This window comes from Geotrypetes seraphini, chromosome 1, assembly GCF_902459505.1.
Source record: "Geotrypetes seraphini chromosome 1, aGeoSer1.1, whole genome shotgun sequence".
NCBI lineage: Eukaryota > Metazoa > Chordata > Amphibia > Gymnophiona > Dermophiidae > Geotrypetes > Geotrypetes seraphini.
In genome coordinates, this window is record NC_047084.1 from 526011569 (window position 1) to 526034791 (window position 23223).

The 23223-nt window shown below is 44.6% G+C and overlaps 1 protein-coding gene across 1 annotated transcript in view; it reads right to left on the reverse strand.

Moving 5' to 3' along the window:
- PRDM6 (PR/SET domain 6) overlaps positions 1–23223 on the reverse strand; it is a 288493-nt gene that overhangs the window by 259607 nt on the left and 5663 nt on the right. Inside the window, 1 exon segment of the mRNA XM_033929007.1 lies at positions 13399–13706. Coding sequence (XP_033784898.1) covers positions 13399–13706 — 308 coding nt within the window.

The window sequence follows — 23223 nt, forward strand, 5'->3', positions numbered from 1 at the left end:
CACCAGCTGAAAAACCATAAAGACCGTGACGCATTTGCCTTTTAAATTCCCAGATTCGTTTCCCATCAAATTGCAAGTGGTTGAACACATTCCTCAGGTCTGCTTGTATTAAATTCCAATGTTAAGCAGAAAGGGGAAACCTTGCACAGCTAGATTGATTTGTCTCTGGGGAATAAAGGCACATTAATTACTGAGATAATGTTTTCATATAGGTAGGATTCTAATCTAGTGGGCCTTTTCAATTCTTTATTAGCAAGCACATTAGGGGCAAAATTATCTCTCTCTCATCAATAATACTTTGCTCGTTGCTGAGAAAGTTTCTGTTTTCTTTGCAAAAATCATGTAAGGCAGGCTTTTTGCCATTCCTTCAAAAATAAAAATTAGCAGCATTTGGTTTTATCATACTTGTAAGCATCATTGGCAGACATACCTCAGTTACCACGGAAAATATTTACGTAATCCGCCCTGCACTGTTTTTATTTTAAACAAACCGAGGTTTATTGTACAAAGAGAATGCTGGATCCGATAGACAAGGGACATAAAATAGCAGAAATGACTAATTATGCTGATATAATAATCTCCCTTCCTTCCACAGTTATTATCCCTTTCTTCTACATAAAAAAGAAGAAAAAGAAAAAAATACTTTTGGCCTTTAGCTAAAAATAACTTTATAGCTTCTCATGAGTACTCATACTGTAGATGTCAAAAGAAGTTGTGAGGTAATGGGATATTGTTTCATAGAGGCTAATATACCTTGAATGTGAATGTCAAAAAGCCATTCAATATTGAGAAGAGAGAAGAAGGGATGCAAGTGGGGCACTTGATACAGAACTACACAAACATGGATTCTAATGTTATCCAAAAAATAACTAGGGAAGTGCTCAACTGCAGTAGGCTTCTGAGGGCTAGATTCTCAAAACTTTGCGTTAAAAACCAATGGGATGCTGTTGCAGCTGTTATTATAGCAATTTTATAAAAGCGTGTCATTCTCAAAAAAAAATCACTCATGTATATAAAGTTGGTGGAGAGTAGCAAAGATTCGCTAAATTTGCATGTGCCCATCACTGGTGAAAGCGATAGGTACATGGGCAGAATAAACACAAAAAACCCCAATAACAACAAATTGAGCTGCACGCTAAAGTCAAGCAACCCCCCCCAACCGCAGCAGGGGGAAAAATGCCCGTTCCCTCCTGCCATGTCGCACAATCACCTGACTCTGTTCCCACCCTCCCACCCCCGACAGCAAGAGAGATGTCCACTCCCTCCCATTGTCAAGCAATCCCTCCGACATCCCCCAACAGCGGGAGAGATGCCCACTCTTTCCCGCCACCCTGACAATCCCCCCCAAACCTCTAATGAACCCCCCAACCCCTCCCCCATACCTTGCTTACAATGGCTGCCAGAGGGATGCCTACTCCCTGAGCCAATCAGAGCCTTAGGCCCCTCCCTGGTGCATCGGAGAGGGGAAGGCCCAACATTTTGAAGAGGTGGGCCTGCTGATCAGAGGGAGTAGGCATCCCTCTGGCCAGACATCGTAAGCAAGTTAAGGGGGAGGGGGTGGGGGGTCATTGAAGGCATGGTGGTTGTGTGGTGGTGGGAGGGAGTGGGAGACTCTTCCACAGCTGGGAGGGGGGTTGGGGGGGTTGCTTGGCAGCGGAAAGGAGTGGGTATCTCTCCCACTACGGGGGGGGGGGGAGGGTGGCATTGCTTGGGAGGGAGTGGGCATCTCTTACGCTGTGGTGGGGGATTAGCAGTGGGTAACCCATCAAAAGCGCACAGGACTTTGGAGTGCTGACAATCCCGCAGCGACATTTGCATGCAGGACATATGAACGTCTCCGCTTCCGCCACTTTGAAGCCTTTCTGTTAGCGCTCTGAGGGGGGAACCCCACCACTACATTTACAAGTCCTCGTGTTCCCATTGGGGTGGGGGGGGAAACCCTTCCACTACATTGAAAACTCCTGAATAGCGAAAACAGAAAGGAGAATGGGAATTTACAATGTACTTGGGGGGTTCCCCCTAAACCCTCCCCCAAACGAGAGCACGAGGATTTGTAAATGTACTGGAAGGGTTCCCCCTCACAGCACTAACGGGAAGGATTCAAAGCGGCAGAAGCGGTAGCACGCATATGTCCTGTGCGTAAATGTCACCGCGGGATTGTCAGCACGCCAAAGTCCTGCGCGCTTATGATGGTGTACCTTAACAGTGTCGGGTGATTGTATGACGCGGCAGGAGAGAGTGGGCATCTCTCCTGCTGATCTTGATTTGTTTGTTTGTTTTTAATTGGGGGGGTGGGGGGTCTGAGCTGTCAAACATTACTTTCCTGTCAGTGCGTGAGCCAATCAGAGACAAGTTGGGAGAAGTTCTATAAATGGCACTGAAACTTAGGAAACAGTAGGCATCCTACCGGCGCCTAAGTTATTTGAGAAATGCAGTTTAAAACGGCAAAAAATGGTAAGAATAAAGTGCCTACCAATATCTAAATAAAAAGCATCAGAACCATGCCTATGTAGGCGCTTTAAGCCGCCGAACGCCAAAGTAGGCATGGCCAACATCAGAAGTGGCGTTCGGTGGCCTAAAGTGCCGGAAAACCTTGGCCTATATTTCCGGCGCCTATCTTTGCCAGGGGATCTCAAAAATAGTGCATCGCTTGCTGGTTCAGCTGATCGCAGCAGGGGAATCCCCGATCAGCTGAGCCGGCAGGATTCCCTGAGACCGCAGTTTTCAGGGAGTCCTGCCAGCTCAGCTGCTCAGAGATTATACTGCCGCGATTCTCTAATCGGTGCCATCATATGACTGACACGAGATCGGCGGGTGCTTTTAAGGCGGCCACTGACTTCGGCACCGGTTAGAGAATCTGGGAGGATATGTTCACATCATTTTAAAATGACAACACATTCCTGCGAATGATCCTGATGGGTAAAATTAGAAATCAGGCAGGGAAAAGGGGCAGATAATGAAGCTTTGTGACCTTCATCTGTCTTGAAACCCAATGATTCTAGGCACCATCATTTGTGTCCCCAAACTAGAAGCCTCATTTACTAATACATAGTAACATGCTCACTAAAGATAGAAACCTAGAATGCCATCTGCCATATTATACAGCTTCTTGGTAAATCGTAACCAGGAAATATTGCATTTCACAGTGGCTCCTGAAGAAGCCATCAGTCGCAATGGGGAGCTTTGTCAAACAGGTGATTCTGTCACACACAGATAAGTCACTGAGCATTTTTACTGTAAGATTGGACTGTATATTGCTTTATGAGTGAGGCTACCACTTTGCTAAGCAACTAACCCCCTCCGCCCCTTTTTTTTACAAAACCGCAAAAGCGGTTTTTAGTGCTGGCCAGCACGCTGAATTCTGTACTTTAACTGATACCTTCCAACTTTCTACTCATATACCTTCATGCTGTGTGATCACTCTTTTCTGTTTCTTTTGGGAGGTGGAAGTCTTTTTTGTCAGCCACATTAAATAAACCTGGCCCCATAATTTCAATGAGGACTATTTACTATGTGCTTCATTTGAATCAACACATGTTAAGATGCACTGGCACACGTTAGTGAATGAAGTCCTGGGCATCTTTAACTCTTGTGGGAAGCTTTTGACTAATTTTTTTTTTGTTTGTTTTTTTACTTTACTTTATTAAAATGTGGATTTCATATTTGACATAATGGGGACAAAGTAGGACAGAGTCAGTGAAAGGGAATTTTGTTTTAATGTGGATATTGCTATTAATATGATTTGATTTATTCTACTTTCCAAGTTTACTTTGCTGTTCTAATTGTGCATTATGCTGACATTTGAACATTTTCTTATGGCCATGTAAATTGCTTGTGCCCCATCTTCAGTGAGTTTCTTCAAAACGACAGAAAACAATTCTAGTAAATAAAAGCATACATACTGTCAAAAAGTCCAGTGACTTTGAATAATGCCATTCTATGGGTCTAATGCAGAGTTTGTCAACCCCATCTTTGGGACACACCTAGCCACTCTGGTTTTCAGGATACCCATTATGAATATGCATGAGATAGATTTACATACCATGGAGGTAGGGCATGTGGATCTATCTCAAGCATATTCATTGTGGGTTTCCTGAAAACCTGAATAGCTAGGTGTGTCCCAAGGACTGGGTTGAGAACCCCTGGTCTAATGTGCCAATTCCAGACTTCGTTCCTTTCATCTAGCTGCCCCCTATGCCTGGAATAAATTACCCGAATTTGTCCCTTCCCTTCCCTGGTTTAAAAGCAGACTGAAACCCCATCTTTTTGATATAGCCTTCAATCCATAACCCTACTCCCCACTGCCCACCAACCTAGCTAGCAGATTAACCATTCCCCTTAACTGTGCTAATTCTGTTAGCACACACTAAATGATAAGAAACCCACTTTAAATGAGTGAGCTTCTTCAGAATTAGCTAATGCGCTAAGCTTTAGGGCAGTGTATCACAAACTGTGTGCCACCTGAGATTTCAGGTGTGCCACGAGACGCTGGGGAGGAGGAGAGGCGCCAGCTGGCTGCCTACAGGATGTGCCTCTCACAGTGAGAGGCACATCCTGTAGGCCTCTCCTTATCTCCGTGCGTTAACCCTTCCAGCACCCCCCACTGGCAGCTCAGGGCCCATCTGGAGGGCCTTCACGCAAGCATGGACATTGATGTTATGACATCAAACATGCACATGATGTCATGTCGACGTCTGCACACTTCCGGATACCATGAGCTGCCACCACCCACGTTTAGTGTACCGCAGCTTGACAAAGTTTGTGATACACTGCTTTAGGGAAAGGGCCCCTTTATGTTAATACTCCTCTTGTGCTAATTTGCATACACATTTTTAATATGCTCTGTTTCTATCTTGTCTTTATCTCTTTGAAAACAAACTTGGAGTGCCTTATAGTGAAAGAGACAGGGAACATAACAAAAAAAAGGTTACAGAGCTGTCTGAGTATTTTTTTTTTTTGGGAGGTGGCTTAATCTAAATAGTTTATGGGAAAATATTTTTGGTTTCTGGCTGTTTCTGAAAATGCAGTTGCTGTTGGTTGAATAGATTTGGAGATATAGAAATAATTTTCCTTTTAAAGACAAAAGGTGCCAGAAAGGGGTGGATGAAAGTAGGCACCAGGTGAGTGGAGAAATGGAAAGGAGATGGACCAGTCTGAGACAATAAAAGGGCATGAACAGACAGGAGAAAAAAAAAAAAAAGAGGAAAAAGAATGATAGGAGCAGAAGAAGATAACAAGAAAAGAATGCAATGGTAAATGGTGAGGTGTAAATGGAGGCAACTGATAGGTGCAAGTTGATATTTGGGAATCTGCAGGAATAGGGTATGTATAATGGCGTACCAAGGGGGCGGAGGGGGGTGGTCCGGCCAGGTCCGGAAAATTCTATCGGGCCGATCAGCCTGCCTCTCCCCGACGTCAATTCCGCCATCGGAGAGGAAGTTCGGGTCAGCCAATCGCTGCCTAGCTGGGTGGAACTTCCTCTCTGACGGCAGAATTGACGTCGGGGAGAGGAATGCTGGTTGGCTCGACGCAGGTATGACGCAGGGAAAGAGAGCTTGGGGTGGCAGCGGCTTTGGGACATGTTACCCGTTGGCGGCGACTTGGGGGCTGTTCCCCGATGGGAGAGGGCAGGGAGAAAGAAAGAAAGGGGGCAGGCAGGGAGACAGAAGGAAAGAAGGAAAACAGAGAAAAAGAAAGGGAGGCAGGGAGAAAGAAAGGGCAGGGAGAGAGGAAGAAAAAGTTGGGGGAGGGAATGAGGTCTGGAGGAGAGGAAGCATTCAGGCTGAAAGAAGGGAAGAAAGATTGGATACACAGTCAGAAGAAGAAAGTGCAACCAGAGACTCATGAAATCACCAGACAACAAGGTAGAAAAAAGGATTTTATTTTAAATTTAGTGATCAAAATGTGTCTGAATTTATATCTGCTGTCTATATTTTGCACTATGGCCCCCCTTTTACTAAACCACAATAGAGGTTTTTAGCGCAGGGAGCCTATGAGCGTCGAGAGCAGCCCTGGGCATTCAGCACAGCTCCCTGCGCTAAAAACTGCTATTGTGCTTTAGTAAAAAGGGACGGGGGTATTTGTCTATTTTTGTATGGTTGTTACTGAGGTGACAGTGCATAGAGTCATCTGCCTTGACCTCTTTGAAAAAACCCCAGAATAGGAATGATAATTAACATTTTCTCAGCGTACAGTGTGCTTTGTGTTTTAAAAAAATTTTATTGTTGATAGATCATTTTGACTTGGTCATTTTAAAAGTAGCTCGCAAGCCCAAAAAGTGTGGGCACCCCTGAGCTAGAGCGTTGAAGCTGCGTGTTTCTGCCGTAAAGGTTATCTCTGATGCAACCAGAAGTTGCATCAGAGACGACCTTTACAGCAGCCATATGCAACTACAACGCTCCGGCTGCTGTAAGAAGGCAGTTTAGACATCGCCGGCCACAGGGCAGGGAGGTTTGTCGGACTGGGCCTGTTGTCCGGGCCGGGGGGGGAGAAAGCGCCATGAAGGTAAGGGGCAGGGAGGGAAAAAGGGAGAAAAGGTGGGGTGGAGAGGAAAACAGGGTAAAACAGAGGGGAGAGAAGGCGCTGAAAGCACATGGGGAAGAGAAAGTGGGAAGAAGATGCTAAATGGAATTAGGGAAGAGAGAATGGGGAGAAGATGCTGAAGGGAAATGGGGAAGAGAGAGTGGGAGAAGACGCTGGCAGGGAAGAAGACAGAGATGCCAGACTAGGGGAGGAGCGGAGGGAAGAAGATGGGTGCCAGACCAATTTGGAAGGAGGAAGAAAGGGAGAGGCACAGTAACAGAGCAAATGGAAGATGCAGAGAGAAGAGAGACAGTGGATGGAAGGAAGAGAATAACAAGAAGATGAGGAAAGCAGAAACCAGAGAAGACAAAGGTAGAACAAAAATTTTCTATTTATTTATTGCTTTAGGAGACATGTGTCACTGTTTCTGTGGTGTTGCATTGTATGCAGAGTCCAGCTTCTTGCTGGTTCAATTTAACCTTTGTCTATGTATTTCTATTTTATCCCCCCTTTTACAAAACTGTGGAGCATTTTTTAGCGCCAACCGTGGTGGTAGTAGCTCTGATGCTCAGAATTCTATGAGCGTCAGAGCTGTTACCACCGTAGCTAAAATCCACACTACAGTTTTGTAAAAGGGGGAGGGGTTAGTTTGTGATGACATATTCCATACTAGGCGAAGGTGTTTTCTTGTGTTCTGTGTGTTCGAAAGACATGGTTTTCTGTTGGAATTGACAGTGTAGGATTGATCTGTACTAATCTGGCTTGTTTAGTTTTACAATGGGTGTATTGATGTTGTACTGCTCACTGCAGTATGTAAGATGCTGCCTTTTCCTAGGTACTCATGTGTGACATGTGGCTTGTTACTAAAAATCATGTTTTTTTCGTACAGATGGGGAGCCCCGGGTGTCACATATGCTAGGTGCCTATAGAAACACAGATGTATTGAAAACCAATGTATGTAAATCAACACTTTCAATGGAAGCCATCTTTTTGGACTCTTCTGAAGCGGTTGTTTCCGCTCTTTCAAGACTGATCGGTTGGGTCACACCCTGATGCAGCTTGTCGGTGAAACGCTGGCCTCCGTCGGTGTGCCGATCAGTTGAAGATAAGTGGTTTTTCCTCTATCTATAAATTTGTATATGTGAAGCAAAGTTTTTTTGCTCAAACACTCACTTTAACGAAGGTTTTGCCTGTGAGGTTACCGTCTAACCACCTTGATATCCACCTTTGTGGCGGTGGGAGGGCCTTTTCTGAGGCTTTTTCCTTCTTTTTGAGTGAATTTAGAGTTGACACTTGTCTCACATAGTTTTTCTGCAAAACTTTATTACTACATTGTCCTACAATTATAGTAGTCATCAATTGAAAGTGTTGCTTTACATATGCTAGGTACGCCACTGGGTATGTGTATTGGTAATCACTGCCCTCAGTAATACGGGATCAGAAATGTGTATATGCAGGGATACCCTACTCATGGCTGCAGAAATGGAGTGTTTGTGCTGGTGTGTGGCTTCTGCTCTCAGTGATAGAAACATGATGGTAGATAAAGGCCAAATGGCCCATCCAGTCTGCCCATCTACAGTACCCTTATCTCTTCTTCTCTTTAAGAGATCCCACGTGCCTATCCCACCCTTTCTTGAATTCAGAAACAGTCTCTGTCTCCAGCACCTCTTCCAGGAGACTGTCCCACACATCTACCACCCTTTCTGTAAAAAAGTATTTTCTTAGATTACTCCTGAGCCTATCACCTCTTAACTTCACCCTATGCCCTCTCATTCCAGAGCTTCCTTTCAAATGAAAGAGATTCGACTCATGCGTATTTATGCCACATAGGTATTTAAACATCTCTATCATATCTCCCCTCTCCCGCCTTTCCTCCAAAATATACAGATTGAGATCTTTAAGTCTGTCCCCATGGAGTGTACGTGTTTGGGTGTTCACTACTACAGAGCTGCAGGCAAGGTATGTGTGTGTAATCCTTGTCCTCAATAATGGAGAACTTGGAGTGTGTGCATGTAGGAGCTATAGGAATGGAGTGTTTATGTTGGGACACAAGACTGGGAGGGTGTGTGCAGTGCTCCCTGCTCCAGAGAAGGGGTGTTTCTGTATTGATATAGGATAGGGAGTGAGTGCATGTAGGTGCACCCTACTGTGGGTTGTAGCACTTGAAGTGAGAGAGAGAAAAGGAAGGGGATAAAAGGAGGGAAGGGAAAGAGAGTGGCAAGAATGTGGAAGAAGAAGAAAAGAGAGATGGAAGGGGATGAATGGAGAGAAGGAGAAGGAAAGGGATGAATGGAGGGAAGGGAAAGAAAGTGGCAAGAATGTGGAAGATGAAAAAAAGAAGACAAGAGAGGGGAGTGAGGGAAGAGAGAGGAAAGTATATGAGGGCATATGAGTGGGATAATGGGTGCTACACATTCCACATCTGCCACCCACCAAACCTCCAATTGCCCCAGGGGGCAGATGCTGAGCACAAGGGGGAGGGGGGGAAGAAACATGCAGGGAGTAAGATTATCTGAAAGTGCCAGACATAGTCCCCCCCCTCGCTCCAGCTTAACAAGGGGAGGGGAGATGGCATCACCCTATCCCCATCTGACCCTTTCTAAAATTTGAAATGTCCTATGTGGCCCTTCATGTGAAAATGTAAGAATAATGGAGGAGCAAAGCTGCTGGGACAGAGAGCACTGTCTTCTCCTATACATTATCCCCAGCTGCTGACTGCCCTAGTGGTAGTCACCGGAGGAAGAGAAAATAATAATATCTTGTATACCGCCCAACCAGTAGTTTGCTTAATCTTTTGTAAACCGCATAGAACTTCACGGTATTGCGGTATATAAGCTGTTATTATTATTATTACAACAGGAAAATACTGAAACATTTCAGCACATAAGGTGCCTTTTGCACATAAGGTGGCTTTTACAAAGCTATGGTAGAGGTTTCTACTGCGGGCCAGCAAGGTAAATGCTCTGACACTCATAGAATTCCTATGAGCATCGGAGCATTTACCTCGCCGGCCCACAGTAGAAATCTCTACTGCAGCTTTGTAAATGGAGCCCTTTGTCTGTAGGGAGAGAAGCAGGATATGGGGGACTGCAATGGAACTGGGGAGGATAAAGCAAAGATGAAATGCCATCTATGAGATCCAACCAGGTATGGATCAAGAATTCCCAAAATGAAAGCCCCTTTGTCATTCCCTTGTCAGAGGACTAAGGACAGCAATGCTGGGTGTTGATAAAAATGCCCTTTCTTTCTCAGTGTGTGGACAGCACTGAGATCCCGAAGCTGTTTTCTGCCACGTATAACCGTCGCACAGCTGACTTTTCATTCACCTCCATTTTCACTCATAAAGAACTTTCTATCATCTCAGAGAGCTGCGCACATTTGCTGTAGTTCAATATTAGAGGAAAGCTATTTCCACATGTTTAAACACAAGTTAAGTTAATGGGATCATAGCTATCAAACACTACCTTGCATCCTTTTAAACAAGAAAACCAGAGTTGAACATGAAGGAATCTAAGCAAGTATTAAGAGAACAAATTAGCTTTTTTTTTTTGCCAGTAACTATGGCATCTGTTTACCTTCCAGAACACAAAGAGGGGCATAATCGAAATTTTAAAACGTCCAAAAACCTGCCTAAGTCGGCACTTGGACGTCCCAATAGCAAGGACATCCAAGTGCCGATAATCAAAACCAACTTTCTGGATGTGCAGCACCACTTCTAAGCTGCTGTGCATCCAGAACTCAAAGGGGAAATTTGGGAGGTGTGCTACCAGCGGGAATCGGGCGGGCTTAAACCTGGACATACTGCAGCCATAATCAAAGCTTTCCTAGAGGGAACTTAGACACTGGCAGCCAGACCTGTTTTAGTTGCGTCTAAGTGCTCCAAAGCTGCCCAAACTGACCACTGGAGGGATTAAGGTATGATCCCCACTTATTTTTATTTTTTATTCATTTTTCTATACCGTTCTCCCAGGGGAGCTCAGAACATAAGAACATAAGAAATGCCTCTACTGGGTCAGACCTGAGGTCCATCGTGCCCAGCAGTCCGCTCACGCGGCAGCCCAACAGGTCCAGGACCTGTGCAGTAATCCTCTATCTATACCCCTCTATTCCCTTTTCCAGCAGAAAGTTGTCCAATTCCCTCTTGAACCCCAGTACCGTACTCTGCCCTATCACACCCTCTGGAAGCGCATTCCAGGTGTCCACCACACGCTGGGTAAAGAAGAACTTCCTAGCATTCGTTCTGAATCTGTCCCCTTTCAACTTTTACATGAACGGTTTACATGAATTTATTCAGGTACTCAAGCATTTTTCCCTCTCTGTCCCGGTGGGCTCACAATCTTTCTAATGTACCTGAGGCAACGGGGGTATTAAGTGACTTGCCCAGGGTCACAAGGAGCAGCGTGGGCTTGAACCCACAACCTCAGGGTGCCGAGGCTGTAGCTTTAACCACTATGCCACACTCTCCCCAAGCTTACTCCCTCAGTAGGCACTGACTCCCTCCCACCACCCAGAGATGGGGGAAAAAAACCAGCACATTGAGGGCCTGCCATCAGCTGATTGGGGCAGAGGAAGGAAGTCCCATCAGCTGAACCGGTTTCAGGGATTCCTGCCGGCTCATCTGATGGGGATCCCCCCTGCCAAGATCAGCTGATAGCAAGCCCTCAATATGCTGTTTTTCCCCCCCAGTTTCAATTGCAAACAGCGCTGGGGTCCTGCGGACCAGATAAGTGGAACCTTACACGTTGGTGTTGTTATAGTTGAGAAACGTTTTAATATAGATTATTTTGAATATTTTCAACTATTTTCACGATATATGAATGCCTTGAGACATCTAGAAAATAATTTTAAAAGGACTTTTTTTTGTTTGAATAAAGTTTATTTACAATAGGAAGGGTGGGGGAAGAAGCAAATGATTACAATAGATGAGGATCGGTGAATTGGGTACTGGAGCTATAAGAGGCCCCAGGATCCCTTTCCAATCGAAATTCTGATGCTTCTTTCCCTTGGGTGCTAGTTAAAAATGCTTGCCTTAATTAGTAAACAAAACAAACAGAAGATCTCTTTTAAATATTTCTTATAAATGGTCTTTTGACATGGATAAGTGACTTTTATTTGAATAGTGATCCTTTGGGACATTCTATTACATTTTAAAGAAGATATTACTACCTTTGCATTCACTATGACCTATATCATTTCATATGGTAGTTGACATATCTTAATCATTTAGGACCTCCTATACTCTCTTTTTGTTATCTTAGGATCAGCTGAACTGGCAGGGAGATTCCTCTCTCCCTCCCTCCTTCACAGGCACTGATCCCCCAGCCCCCTTCCCAGACAGCCCCCGCAATACACCCCTTCCTCAAACATCCCTCGACACCCCCGACAGCACTTGCAACCCCCCCCCCCCTCAGCCCCCACATCACCCGACAGCACTGACAGCACTGGCAACACCTCCCCCATCACCCACACCCCCAACAGCACTGGCAACACCTCCTACATCATCCAACACCCCTAACAGCACTGGAACCCCCCCTCCCCCCCACACACACATCACAATGTTGAGCCAATCAGGGCCTTAGGCCTTTCCCACTGCATCCCAAGATACACTAGGAGGGGGAAGGCCCATCATTTGCAGCACGTGGCCCTGTAGGCTGGAGGGAGTGGGCTTCCCTCCTGCCAAATTTGTAACATAGAAACATAAAAAAAGATGGCAGAAAAGGGCCATAGCCCATCAAGTCTGCCCACTCTAATGACCCCCCCCCTCCCACTCTAGTGTCCCCCCCCGTGGCTTTACCCTCCTAGAGATCCCACATGTACATCCCATTTACTGTAGTGCAAGGTACGTGGGTGTTGGTTGATGGGGGGGTGTTACCAGTGCTGTTGGGAGAGTTGGGTGATGTGTGCAGGGGGTATTGCCAGTGCTGTCAGGAGTCGAGGGATGTTGGGGAGGAGGGGTGTAATGCGGTGGCTCTCGGGGGAGGTGGTATGGGGGATCGGTGCCTGGGAGGGAGGGAGAGAGGAATATCCATGCCAGTTCAGTTGATCCTGGCAGAGGAAATCCCCATCAGCTGAGCCAGCAGGAATCCCCAAAACTGGCTCAGCTGATGGGGATTCCCCTGCCACGATCAGACAAGATAGTTGGGTACAAAACTTGCTTTTGTGCGTTTTTCAGGTGGACGTTTTTTATTTTTCAAACTGACCCAAAAAGACAGACATCCACAGGACCAAAACTTATGCATAGGTCATTTTTGAAAATATAAGACAGACATCTGGCAGCTTTGAAAATGGACATTTTTTTCTACTGGGTTTGTGGATGTCTTGCCCAAAACGTCCAACCTCAGACTTAGAAGTCCTATCGAAAATGCCCCTCCAAGTGTTAAAGCAGGCCTGCTAGATCTGTCTGTGATCACTGCTTGTGGGCTCCAGTAACAGCCATTTGTAGACAAGGCCAGAAGCTTAAATAGACGGTTGTGCTAAACAGGACCCAAACTGAAGTTGCTACACACAGACTGGGCATGTCTTTTGGAAAATGGGCTTCTAATTTTGGTTAAAAAAAAATAGATCAGGCCAGCAAATTAATGCCTATCACAAAAACACATATTTTCATTCATTTGAAAACCTTCTTTAAAGTTATTGAACCTGGCAAAATAATGCAACACGTTCTTCACCATTCTTCCCAAATGTCCCACAAAGATACCAGAGGGCATCTGAAATAAACTTTTAACTAGTATTTAATTCCTGGAAAGTTCATATGCCACCAACCAATAATTAAATGGTTGAAAGCACAGAACAATCACAGGCAGCACTAAGTCACAGGTGTATTAAAAAAAAGGGATGAGGCAGCGGGAAAAGGAGAGGATAAGTTGGCAAACTTACTTCCCACAAGTGCTGTGTGTTCCTGACGGCCCCGGCTTGCACCTTCTCCGGCGACAGGATGACTCCCTGGAATGGGCCAATCCACGTGCCCTGCTGGATCCTTTGAGCGGCACAAATGCCATAGGCCAGTCCGGGCACAGTGCTGGTACAGAGACAGACCTCCCGAGGCAGGTCCCGCAGCCACTCGGGGACCTCAGGAGGAGGTGCGACGGCTGAAGTGCTGCTGGTGCCCACCAGGCGGCGCAGCGAATGCAGGGGCCCGTGCATGGGACACTCACCGTTACGGTTATCTGCGCACATGTCGCAACCTGCCGAGGGGACAGAAGAAAAGGACAGTGTCACACCGTGGCCTGAGTGGGGGGAGTCAAGAACCAGAACAGCACGGGACTGGAGCTATAACATGGTTGCATGAAGAGATCTGCAAAGCCGGGTCCCCAAGCCTGCATTTTAGGCACACATATGACACCAATGGAAAGAAGAGAGAGGGGATTTGGTAGCAGTAGTCTAATTGTGGCATATCACAGGATAAATGGAAGGCAAGATGGCAAAAAGAGGGTACAGAAGCTTGTGTGTCGTATATGAAAACTGCAACGTGTATATGGTGGCAATGTGTACAGCTTGCAGGAAAAAAGATGCACAAGAAAGGGAACATTTATTTGTCTTTTTTACGTCGCAGCTCAGGTTCTTCCCTGTCCCTGGAGGGCTTGAACTTTGAAGCAATAGAGTTAAGTCACTTGCCCAAGGTCACAAGAAGCAGCAGTTGGATTTGAACGCTGGCTTCCCGCCCACTTCAAAAAGGAAATGGAGCTGGGGAGCCAGGGAGGGGCAGAAGCACAAGGGGCAGAAACTCAGCCTGCCCAAACATTTTATAATTTTGTATTTCTAGGCCTATTTTAGCTCAAGGTGTTTTAGAACATTTTTTTAGGGTCAATAAGTCTATTTCCCATATGGTCAAATGGATACTGGAGGTACAATGTAATAAAGTGACTTGTCTGCGATCACAAGGAGAGCTGAGGATAACTGTGATTTGAACCATAGATTTCCTACTGGTCAACACCTTACCCTGACCGTTAGTCTCTTCCTTCCTTTTGGATGGTACGGTATAAGCATATGGAATAGGCTACAGCAACTTTCTCTCTGGCCAAGCACATACCTATACCAGGCCTCTCACCTTCCTCCATTACACTCCTCCCTTTACTCACCCAGCACTGATTTCTCAAAGTATATGCACACTGATACAGAGAGAAAGGAAACTTTATACAAGGATCAGGAACCATGGTACTGAAAACCACTTAAAGGAATGCGAAAATTTGTATTTATTACAGGGGAATAACTGGGTTTTCTATTACAAAACTCCAACCTGTTTGAACCAATGTTTCTGGTTGTTGTTTTTTTAAATCACAAAAGCTATGGCTTCAACATCTAATTAAAATATTGGCAAGATACCCCCACAGATAACAACATAAGAAGAGCCGTACTGGGTCAAACCAAAGGCCCCTCAAGCCCAGTACCCATTCTCATGGTGGCCAATCCAGGTCACTAGTACCTGGCCAAAACCCAAAGAGTAGCAACGTTCCATGCTACCGATCCAGGGCAAGCAGTGGCTTCCCCCATGTCTTTCTCAATAGCAGATTATGGATTTTTCCTCCAGGAAAACCTTTCTTAAAACCAGCTACACTATCCGCTCTTACCACAAGCGGCAATGCGTTCCAGAGCTTAACTATTCTCTGAGTGAAAAAAATATTTCCTCCTATTGGTTTTAAAAGTATTTCCCTGTAACTTCATCGAGTGTCCCCTAGTCTTTGTAATTTTTGACAGAGTGAAAAAGATCATAAATGCCTGTAATTATTGTAATTGACAATTTCCCTGTGCCTCTTCTCTCTCTTCTGTCAAGAAATGAATGCAGAGTGTTTGGGATTTAGCAGTACATTTAATAAAGTTTGGAGCCCATTGACTATTTTTGTAGCATCATAATAATTGTAATGTATTTATCTATTTATTTTTTTGTGGTTGATAGACTTCCTTACACGTCCAGGGGAGGGTGGGGGGTGGGAAAGGTATTTTGATTATTAAAATTACTTGATTATAATATTATAATTATATCATTTGACTTCTTGTAATAAATCTGGGAAGAGGGGGGGAGAAAATTATTGTTATAAGTATAAATTGTATGTTTAATAATGCGTTTTATGAAATATTTATGTTCAGATAATTGTATTGCATTGTCTAAGTTTTGAAAAATCAATAAAGATTAAAAAAAAAAAAAAGAAGAAGTGTTAGCATGTCTACATCCAGCCATCCATGGTAGACATTCACTGGAACTTGTATAAAGAACAAAAACGGGGTCATTATAATGTCCCTGCAATTCAGTGTTCCTCCACCATTCAGACCCATAAACCTCATATCCTTTAATCTATATCATGCTGCAGGATCCTGCACAGCTGACTATCCCATGGAAAACAGCCCCACTAAAGATCATTCACTCCTCTTAAAATGCTCCTGTGCCTTTTGTCCCCTCCCAAGCCCTACAGGGAGAAGTTTTAGGGCTGCTGGTGATGCTGGGAAACTCTCAGTTCTAGGTAGAGGGGTTGGCGGGATAGTTCTGAAAACATCAAGAAAGTACTGAGAGCCTTTACACAGGAGCTTTGTATTTCCAGAGCAACAAAATGTCATATGGTTGCTGGAAATTAGGAGAGGTAGAACTTTTTTTTAAAAAATTTCCATTTCCTTGGTAGGGATAAGTCATAGGAATTGTGAGGGAATTGGCAGTGCATAGGAGCCAATTTTTCAAAATGATGAGGGGGTCCTTCTAGTAAGTTAAGAGCATAAGAATTGCGGCTGCTGGGTCAGACCAGTGGTCCAACTTGCCCAGCCACGCGGTGGCCCTCAGGTCAAAGACCGGTGCTCTAAATGAGTCCAGCCTCACCTGCGTACATTCCACTTCAGCAGGAACTTGTCTAACTTTGGCTTGAAACCCTGGAGGGTGTTTTCCCCTATAACAGATTCCGGAAGAGCGTTCCAGTTTTCCACCACTCTCTGGGTGAAGAAGAATTTCCTTATATTTGTATGGTAAGGGCCAGTGCATGCTCACCTCAGGGTAAAAGAGCTTACCATGGGACACACTGCGGCATCCTGGGGTAACTTCCTAATCTGTGCGTGCTATCCAGACACTAAGGGCTCCTTTTACAAAGGTGCGCTAGCGTTTTTAGCGCGCGCTTTAGCACGCGCTAGCTGAAAAACTACCACTTGCTCAAGAGGAGGCGGTAGCGGCTAGCGCGCGCTTTTCCGCGTGTTAAGGCCCTAATGCGCCTTCGTAAAAGGAGCCCTAACTTCTTTTTTTTTTTTTTTACAAAAGGGGTGAAGAGTGAGTGTTTTTGCATTAATCAGTCAGGCCCTCTTTTATTAAGCCGCAGTATAGGTTTCTACCACAGCCCGGGGCGCTAGATACTCCGACACTCATAGAATTCCTATGAGCGTCGGAGCAGCGTCGAAGCATTTAGCACCCTGGGCCATGGAAAAAACCTATACCACAGATTAGTAAAGGAGGGGGGTTTTAATGCTCATACATTACCACATTCTGTTTAGCACAGGATTAGCATGTACGTCCTTACCGCTTTCAAAATAGGTGGTGCTAAACGCTCACAAGCTAAATTCTATTCAGTGGTGTAGTAATGGGGAGGAGGGGGTGGAGGGGCGGTTTGCCAAAGGCGCCATGTTGGTGGGGGTGCCAGCACCCTCCTCCTCTCTGCCCCCCCCCACGCACCTCTTCCTATTCCTCCCCTCACCAGGGGCGCGCCCTTCCTATCTCTTCCCCCGCATCTCTAGTTGTTCACTGCCACAAGCAACAACGTCAACATGCTCCTCATGACTGCATCGGCTCTCCCGCTGATGTCACTTCTGGGTGCCGCGCATAGGGAGTGACATCAAAGGGAGAGATGACGGTGTTCACGAGGAGCACACTGAAGTTGTTACTCACGGCGGTATAGGGGAAGGGCGGTATGGGGGAAGGGCATGGGGCATGCGCCTGGCAGGGGGGAGCGGGGAAGGAGCAGGGGGTGGAGATGAGGGCGGGGGAGGGGTGCCACCGCCCCAGGTACCTCTCACCCTCGCTATGCCACTGTTCATGGCCACATGCTAATAGAAAATCAGCTATTTCACTGCTGCAGTAAAAATTTATTTATTTTTTCAATACCGTTCTCCAAGGAGAGCTCTGAACGGTTTACATGAGTTTATTCAGGTACTCGAGCATTTTTCCCTTTCTGTCCCAGTGGGCTCACAATCTATCCAATGTGCCAGGGGCAAAGGGGGATTAAGTGACTTGCCCAGGGTCATAAGGAGCTGCGTGGTTTTGAACCCACAACCCAAGGGTGCTGAGGCTGTGGCTTTAACCACTGTGCCACTCTAGAAATCAAAATGTAGTAAAAGTGAGCCAGCTACAGGACAATCAAGCCATTGTGACATCACTGATGAGGTTGACTCTTAGGTATTGGTGGAATGAGGCATTATGATGTCACAATACTAGCTCTGTTTATCATATGATGAAACTTGTCACACTACTTTATTCAATTTTCTCTACTGTTTTCCCAGGGGAGCTCAGAAAAGTTTTTATGAATTTATTCAGGCACTCAAGCATTTTTCCCTGTCTGTCCTGGTGGGCTCACAATCTATCTAATGTACCTGGGGAAATGCAGGGATTAAGTGACTTGCCCAGGGTCACAAGGAGCTGTGTCGGTAACCAATGCGCCACACTCTCCCCTTATGACCTTAGCATGCAGGAAAGAGCTGCGTACGGACATGGGATGGCCACATTTTACCACAGCTTAGTAAAAGGAACCCCAAGTTTATTAAATGCAAAACAAATTACCCCACTCTAAAGGAGCTTGGTCTATACTGGGGGAGCTCTGTACCCATGGAGCTGGCTCCCCTGTGCATATTTTTTTCTTAAATTTTGCAAACTGTTTTTGAATAATTTGGAACATGTAAGGGGGAAATAAGTGGAAAAAAAATCCAACATGGCATCCATCCTACTGCATTTCTCATATGATGCACAAACTTGTCTTTTTCCTGCCGAGAATTACCAGCAACTCCAGCAACTACGAGGGGATGCTGTAAAGTTCTCAGCCCAACCAACCAACTTCCTAAGTTGTGTGAGTTATTTTGCCATTGTACTCGTAGCTGAAAAGTGTGTTATCTTATTTCATTAAGTGCCATTTTGAAGAAACCAAATTCTATGTTTTGACATTGTTTCAGATCATTGATTGAACCGCATCTATGTCATTCTCTTTTTGGTTGGGCTGAGAACTTTTCTGCACCCCCTCGTACAATCAAAACTGGAGTTGTGAATCTCTGAGCTGTATTGTTTAAAGCTGGGAGATGAATATTGGCACCCCTAAATTCCACTCACACCCCTATAAAAGAGTTCTTAATGTAGCAGTGCTAGGTCAAGGTCATCTCTTTTCAGAAAGAGAGTTGCACCAGGTGGTAACTTTTTTAAAATTTTTTTGCAAAATTACAATGCATATAAGAAGCATTGGACAATATCAGTCTCCAGAACTATATGGAGAAAGGTTTGTGCTTACACTGCTCTGTTTTGCACTTGCGCTTCTGTCTGTCTGTCCAGCTGAACTGCTAATTACTGACTCATCCCAAGATCCCCCTCTCAAGTTGCTGAGAAAAATATACCATTATTTTCTACAAATTCCAGGAAAAGAAATGGATTTACAGCATACAATTTTAGGACTTCCAAAGTCATGGGGGTGCCTGATTAGGACTCTTTTCTCCAGCTTACAAGGTAGATATCCTGCAAACAGGATGGTTGGATAGGCTGGACTGAGCTTGGATGACAACTTCAGCATTTGGGACCTAGGACAATACCAGGTGGACTTTACAGCCTACGACCCAGAAATATCAAAGCAAAGACAAGTTAATTTGATCATAACATACATAACATAGTAACATAGTAGATGACGGCAGCTAAAGACCCAAATGGTCCATCCAGTCTGCCCAACCTGACTCAATTTAAATGTTTTTTTTTTTTTTTTTCTTCTTAGCTATTTCTGGGCAAGAATCCAAAGCTTTACCCGGTACTGTGCTTGGGTTCCAACTGCCGAAATCTCTGTTAAGACTTACTCCAGCCCATCTAATGGGTATAACTAATGGGCAGACTGGATGGACCGTTCAGGTCTTTATCTGCCGTCATGTACTATGTTACTATGTTAAAACAAAACATCCAGATTCCTGGCAACAGACTGACTGACATGACCTAGGTTTGCAGATCTTCCAGCATTTAAAGGCAAGTCCTCTCAGCCTCCGTGAAAGAGATTTTTCCTTATAAAGTGGGAACAGGACCGCCTTCTCTCTTTCCCTACAAACCCAAAATGTCACACCAGGTTCTGCAGGTAGAGGGGGTTCAGTACCAGGAGCTCATCAGTAACTTTACTCTCAAGAAGGGCAGAAAAAGGATTCTGGGGCTAGAGTGCGGTGGCGGTTCCCAGATACATGGTCTACAGGCAGCAATCTTTTAATTTAGGATTTTTTCTTTTTCTTTTTCTTCCTGATAAGCTCTTTGGTAACTCTTGCCCTTAAAGTGTGTGCCCTTTCTTTGGATCCACCTGACAGTTCGTAAGGAAAATCCACTGGGGCATGGGGATACATCCAATTCTTTCCTACAGGTCTAAGAGGAACAGACACATCCAATTCCCAGTCTAATTCACTGTTGCTTTCAGCTTTACACAAAGTACAGTGGTACCTTGGCTAGCGAGCATAATTCGTTCCAGACGCATGCTTGTAATCCAAAGCATTCGTATATCAAAGCGAATTTCCCCATAGGAAATAATGGAAACTCGGATGATTCGTTCCACATCCCAAAAACTTTAATAGAAAATACAGTACTGTATGTACTTGTATTGTAAGATCTCTCTCGTTTTGAACAGTCACTACACTGCGGGTGAAATGGGCGTGATGCTTTTATTATGTTCAGACGCGCTCAGCGTGAGACGTGCGTATGTCGTGCGTGTTTGAACTGCAGGTGCTTGTATTACGTTCAGCCACGATCAGTGATGCGGCGTGCATATAGTGTGCGTATTTTGACGTGACGCAAGTATACGAGTTCGTACTGCACGACAAAACTCGTTTATCGAGTTAAAATTTCATAAACCATGTTACTCACTGTCCAAGGTTTGACTGTAATTGTAAAGGAAAGGCAAAAAAATGAAATACAGAGAGCAAATCTTTCAGAGCCCTAGACAGCTGATTAGTGCTATAGTTTGGACGGGAGTCTGCCATGGACTGCACTCACTGATGTGCTTAATGCCTAATCTCTCACAACAACTAGCACACAAAAACACCAGCTATCCAAATACAGGTAGTCGTCGACTTACGACCGCAATTGGTTCCGACAGCTAGGTTGTAAGTGGATCAGGACGTAAGTCAGCCTATGTTAAATTAAGGCACGAATGTTAGACTGGGTAATGATATTTTAATCATCTTAAAGCAATCTGTCAACAATATTTTCTTCCTTCGGAGAGCGGAAGTCACATCGTAAGGTCGAACAGTCGTAACTTGGGTAGGTCGTAAGTCAACGACTACCTGAACAGTAAAACCTTGGTTTGCAAGCATAGTTCGTTCCAGAAGCATGCCTGTAATCCAAAGCACTCGTATATCAAAGCGAATTTCCCCATACGAAATAATGGAAACTCAGACGATTCGTTCCACAACCCCAAAACTTTAATACAAAATACTATACGTACTTGTATTCCAAGTTTCCAAGTTTGTTAGAATTTGATATACCGCCTTAAAACTGGCAAAGCGGTGCACAACACATTTAAAATTATAAATCAATGACATACCATTAGTACTTTGGGTGGATATATGACAAATCACGACAAAAGGAAAGAGGGGTGGAACTACAATTATTTATAGGAATGAAAGAAGAAGGGTAGCACAGTAGGTTAGGGGAACTATGCTCTTCCATTATTGCAAGACCTCGCTTGTTTAGAACAGTCACTACACTCCTGCAACGTCAGAGAGAGAAGAACCATCGGCTCAGTTGTGTTGATGTGATGCGTGTATACTGTATGTACTCGTATTGCAAGACATTGCATGTATATCAAGTTAAAATTTAATCAAATGTTTTGCTTGTCTTGCAAAACACTTTCAAACCAAGGTTTTACTGTATAGACCAGGGGTGGGCAACTCCGGTCCTCGAGGGCCGGAATCCATTTGGGTTTTCAGGATTCATGCAAATAGATCTCATGCATATTCATTGGGAAAATCCTGAAAACCCAACTGGATTCCAGCTCTCGAGGACTGGAGTTGCTCACCCCTGGTATAGACATTCATCAACACACTATAGAAACATATAAAAATGAAGTCAGATAAAGACCATGTCTAATCTAATCTTCCATTTGTGAGTCGCACATACCTATACAAGGCTCAAGGCGACAGATCAAAGAGGAAGGTGAAAGTAGTGGGGGATGGAGGCATGGAGAAGAAAGAGGAGGGACCTAAAGTAGGGGGTGTTATATAGAATTGAAGACAGTTCATTGTCAAAGAGGTGAGTCATCAGGTTTTTTTCTGAATGTAGTGTAGTTTGTTTCTTTCCTGATGCCCTATTCAATTTGCCTAATCATGCCATCTACTATCCCTTCCTCTCCCTTAAAGATCTAACGTACTTGTCCCAAGCTTTCTAGCTTTTTTTTTTAAATCTCCACCGCCTCCATCATCAAAGCGCTGACCTGAAAAGGGCCTCTGATCTATGCAATACTCTAAACCATCAATTCCAATATATGCACATCTATGCAGAACTTCATCGATATCATCAGCAAATCAACCATGCATACTGAACAATGATCCGCTGTCCTCAAAAATTACAACATGTATTATGCAAATGAGGAAACATTTTCCCCTAACCATAAACCCACAAAAGTGAAACGCTTGCACAAGTCCCTTTACACACCACGCGTATATATGCATATGCACAAATATAATTCACCCACTTATACCTCCATGACCAGAAACAACCAAAGATATCTAGAAGCCTACTATGACATCATATCACTAGTGATATAAAAAAAAAACCCAAACACATAATTATACAAACAAGAACATTACAGAAATATGTTGTGCTTTAGTGGCACACGGCAATTGCCTGCAAAGATAAGCCAACCTGTCACTACTCAAACAATGAGTTATTTCATGCATAAATGTGAAATTATATAAATGAACACAAGGTTGAAGGAACCCACCAAGTCAGGACAAACTTACGCACACAGTGCCAACACGATTTATTTAATGTTTGCCATGTTAAATGGGATTGTCTCCATACTCCCCGCTCACACATTTCATAAACGTCTTATGATCTGCTGTACTCACAGGACTTGAATTATTGTAAAGATATTTAAAAAGCTGAAAGTTTTGAGGAAGAATCCGATTTCATTTACAAAGACAGGTCTAGGTGCTTTCTAGTATCACTGAAACTTCAGTGTTTATTTAAAAAGAAAGCCAGTTTAGGATTTTTCATGAGAAGGGCTCTGCATTCTAAAGATGTTTGTCCAGTGACAAAATCGCCCCTTGCTTATTTCAGCCTTGAAATGGAAAGGGCAGGCTTCAGTGGTTTTGGTAGCCGCTGGAGTGAATTAACTTTCTTCTGCTACCTACCCACCCAAGACCTGCACCTCTCTCTTCTCGTTTATCCTCAGGCACCGACGGCAGGGCTAAAAATCCAGATCGCGCAGCCCTTTATTGTTCGGCGGTCCACAAAAATCTAGGAACTAACCTGAAAGGGGAGTGTGTGGTGCAGTGGTTAAAGCCACAGCCTCAGCACCC